The sequence below is a fragment of the Gavialis gangeticus genome, unplaced genomic scaffold, assembly GCF_001723915.1.
Source record: "Gavialis gangeticus isolate Ggan-Ray unplaced genomic scaffold, GavGan_comp1, whole genome shotgun sequence".
Classification (NCBI taxonomy): Eukaryota; Metazoa; Chordata; order Crocodylia; family Gavialidae; genus Gavialis; species Gavialis gangeticus.
The window spans coordinates 16,873,809-16,878,249 of record NW_017729027.1 but is presented as its reverse complement, the minus strand read 5'-3'; the positions used below and the strand labels follow the sequence as shown (position 1 = coordinate 16,878,249).

The 4,441-nt window shown below is 44.7% G+C and overlaps 1 protein-coding gene across 1 annotated transcript in view; it reads left to right on the top strand.

Annotated features, from left to right (window-relative positions):
• CD109 (CD109 molecule) overlaps positions 1-4,441 on the top strand; it is a 130,607-nt gene that overhangs the window by 52,057 nt on the left and 74,109 nt on the right. The window contains exons 3-4 of the mRNA XM_019520330.1: positions 1,650-1,880; positions 2,016-2,141. Coding sequence (XP_019375875.1) covers positions 1,650-1,880; positions 2,016-2,141 — 357 coding nt within the window. The remainder of the gene's footprint in view (positions 1-1,649; positions 1,881-2,015; positions 2,142-4,441) is intronic.

The window sequence follows — 4,441 nt, the reverse complement described above, 5'->3', positions numbered from 1 at the left end:
ATAGGCGGAGGAAGAACGTTTTTGGGGGGGAGGGGAGGCTGAGCGTGCATGTGTGCATGCACGCACATATGGCCCCCACATGGGGAAGTCTGAGGGGGGAGGGGAAAGGGCCAAGGGGGAGTGGCATTGCCTTGCCCCCGGCCACTGCCCTGCCCCCGGCCCCCTCCTAGCCCTGACCACATAAGCCCTTGATGTTGCGCTGGCCACAGCTGCCTCCTGGCTCTCGGTGCACCAGTCATGGCTGCCTTCCAGCCGCAGTAGCACTGGCCATGCTGCCTTTGGCCACTTCCCAGCTGCCCTGGCCCCAGTCCCGGCCCCGGCCCCAGCTGCCTCCTGGCTCTGGCTGCCTCCTGGCCCTGGCTGTGCACTGGCTGGGGGGACCCAGAGCTGGCAGCCGGAGCAGGGCCAGTCTCACCTGCACTGTTGGGCTGGAGTGGATGGAGCCCCCAGGACCCCTGTGCCAACCTTGCTCTGCCCTGCGTTGTCCCCAGGAAGAGCCCAGTGGCTCCTCCAGAGGTGCAGCGCTGGGCAGCCAGGGGGGGAGGGGGGAGGCATGTGGCCCCTTGATCTTTGCACGTGCAAGGGTAGGCTGCAGGTGTGGCCTGGGCTCAGCCTTTGCTCTGTGTCTCTACACCTCACTGCCACCATTTCGAAAGTAGCGGGTGCTGCCATGTGTCTCAGGGCTGGGCAGTGAGGCACATGGCAGCGTCAGCTGCTTTGAAAGCAGTGGCAATGAGGCACAGAGACATGGAGCAGAGGCTGAGCCCAGGTCGCAGCTGTGGCCTGCCCTTGCCCGTGCCAAGATCGGGGGCCCACGTGTCCTCCTGCCCTTGGCTGCCTGGCACCACACCTCTGGAGGAGGTGCTGGGCTCTGATTGTCCCATGGCCCGCCACTGACCGGGCCAGGTCATGGGACAATCCCCACGGTACAGGAAGGAGTGGGTTGGGGCAGGGGTGAATGATTTGTCCTTCCCCTACCCCACTCTCTCCTGTACTGTGGGGTTCTTGATCTGCCCTCCCCCAAGCCCATGGAAATAAGAAAGACATTAAAATAAATGTACCTGCCTGTGGCTGGGTTGGCTGCGATCCTGGCTGTGAGTGTGCAGGGTAGTTCAGTGTTCCTACCCTTTTCCCCCTGCTGCAGGACCCTGTGGCCAGGCTTCCCTAATGCAATGCCTGCTGCTGCCTGGTGTTTGGGGGGGCTGAACCCTGTTAGCCCCTCCTTCTGCTACCTGTGTCCTTAGGCCAACATGGCTATAACCTATACCCCTGTAAAAACAAGTAATCCAATTGGCTGTATATCTGAGTCAGCCTACAGAGATGTTTTTGAGGGTGCAGTTGATGAGATTACTTTTGGCTACAGTGAGCCAATAGTTGCAAACTTTCCAAAGACTCTGATTAAAATCTTAGCTGGATATATTTGGTACAACATTATCTGAAAAGAGGATTTTTCATAGAGCTGTGCCATATTCAAAGGTGTAGCACTGCATTTGCACTGAAATCTTGTTTAATTCTTTGTGAACTTAATTGACAAGTTTAGGAAAATGTCTGAGAATAACAAGACAAATGTTTATGAAACAAGCTCTCTTTTCATGTTTGCAAGTTACTGCCTGTGAGGGTGTAACACTGAATTACTGTTTTCTTTTCAGCTGCCTTTGAACAGTGCTTCTGGAGATTATGTGTTACTGGTGGAAGGGCATGCTGAGGGCCGTCACATATTCTCTAACAGGACCAAACTGTTATTTGAGTCCAAGAGTATTTCTGTCTTCATCCAGACTGACAAGTCTTTCTATAAACCAGGGCAAGAAGTGAAGTTTCGGATTGTGACCATCTATCCTGATCTCAAACCCTATAGAGCTTTATTAAGCATATACATCCGGGTGAGTGTACTGGGAATGTAGTAGTAAGCTGGAATCAGTGTTTAAAGTCTGAACATATGGCAAAGTATAGTCATCCGATTTTCGTGCTAAGTCATACTCTTGCAGCACTCATATACAAAATGGACTTTATTTTAGGACCCTCGAGGGAATTTGATTCAGCAGTGGTTGGCAGAGAAAGGTGATTTGGGTGTGGTTTCCAAAAACTTTCAATTATCAACAAGCCCCCCACTTGGAGATTGGTCTATTCAAGTTCAAGAAAATGTGAGTATTCATTCTGTTGAACTGTGTGGAAAGTTTGTTCTTCCTGCTAGACCTTGATGTTCTCTATAGTTTTGATTAAGAACTAAATTTGCTAGGGTAAGGTGATTAAAAACAAGTACAGTCCCTGACCCTGGAGTAAGGTTTCTTTCAGGTTAGTCCCCTTTTCATGCATAAGAAGCCTTGAATCATTGGGGCTGTGTCTGTATAGAGCTCTCTACAGGACCAAGAACATCAGGTGGAAAAAGGAGCTACAACAATGCTAGAGAAAGGTTTTGATAGTATGTGGTTTTGTAACAAGCTGAAGTTCAGGGTCTTCAAAAATTAAAGTGAGTATTTGTGCTCAGCTTTGAGTTTTTTTAATTTTCACAGTTGATGTTATGACTCAAATGCTATTTAAATTGAGCTTTCTTAAGATTAGTTTGTGAAAGAAGGCTCTCATGAAAGATTAGAACAAAAACTACCTGCCTTCAAGTAAAACATTTAGATTTATAAATGGCAGGTAAGCACATGAAAAATCTACCAGGTGTGTAGCCAGCTATACTTCCAAAAGGTCACAGAATCAAAGACTGCAACTGTAATTTAGAAAGGCTGGATATTTTTATTACAGTAGAAATTCGGTTTTTCACATCAGTGGGAGAATCATTAAGAATGAATAAATTATTGATTTGCTTCCTGCTTTGCATAATAAAAGTCTATTGCATCACTAAATGTTTTGTTTAGTTCATAAGTTGCAGTTTACTTTAATGGGAAGAAAATATACCAAAAAGTGGGAACAATTATTTAAAAATATAATGGAAAAAAGAAGGCTTAGACTAAATTGGGAGTTCCAGGAGAATGTAGGAAAGCACAAAAGATGAAGTCAGCTCTTCACCGATTATGTGGGCTGGTAATCTAACTTGCAGCAACTCAACACACTTTCTAGGATACAAAGAAGTCTTAAAGCACAGTATTCCCTTAAATCAGAATTTAAAAAATATAGTTTGAAGAGAGCATAATGTTTGAAGGGCTTAGTGTGACAACAGATAGCTGAGCAATAGGAAAAACAGATGGTAAAACAGAACACTACAGATAATAATACACATTTATTAAATGTGGGAATTGTGTAAACGCCCTGTCCCCAAGGTATGAGCACAGAAAGTAGAATGTGATAGTGAAGGTGCTACGGGGGTGTTCTCTAACAGGTGCTCCCCAGCTCTTTGCTTTTGGCTTGCCTGAGAGCAGATATACAGGGCGTACCTACTGGAGTGACTTTGGGGTTGGTGCATGAGTAAGAGTCAAGGGAGACAGGGTGGGTTCAAGTGTGATCCTCCTCAAAAGCACTTGGGAAATCTAAACATGCTTTTCATAACCCCATTGACTGTCAATGGGACATTGCCTCCTTGGACTTTAGACCAGTAATCCTCAACAAGGGTGCTATGAGATCCTTAGAAAGGGTGCTGCAGAAAACATGAGGAGATAAGGGGGCAGTGGCAGATTAAGATTTACTGGGGTCCTGGGCAAAGAGAAAATTGGAGGTCCCCCATGTCCCATTACAAACATAAATGTAGCAAAAAGCATTAATAAATAGAACCATTAAATGCTTACATGGTGCATTAATAAATAAAGCAAAACATGCTATGTTGAAATTAACTACTCAGTTTTTCCACACACAGAACTGAATAAAACAATTACCCTACGAAAATTACTCAGATGCATGGGATTGCCATAAATGTATGCTAACGTGAAAGGAATGATGTTTAGTTCAGTGGTCATGCAGACTCTTGTTTAATTATTTTTCTAAATACACATTTTACGTTGTACCTAGACTACGGTAAACTACTATAAGAAAAATACAGGCCATACCTATAGCCTTGAGTATGAGTCTGAGAATACCATTAGTGATTCTTGCAATTAAAATAAAGCAGTAGGCCGACACAAAACATTTCAATATTTTTTAATCATTCGTGAAACATTAAACATGTGCTAAACTGATATACTGTAAATCTCTCTTTTATATACACATTACACCTGTGTTTTAATGCTATCAGCACATAATTGTGTAACCAAAATGTATAGATATATTGATATATACATACATGCACCCACACACAACCTCTCTCTGCCTCTCTCTCTCTCTCTCTCTCTCTGTCTCTGTCTCATATACACACACACACACACACATCTGTCTCTCTGTGTAGATATCTATACACACACATGCACCTTTGCTACACACAATCTTTCTATATATAATGTATCTCTCTAGACAGACAGACAGATCTATATTTCATAGACATTAGTGCTGGAAGGGACCTCAGAAGATC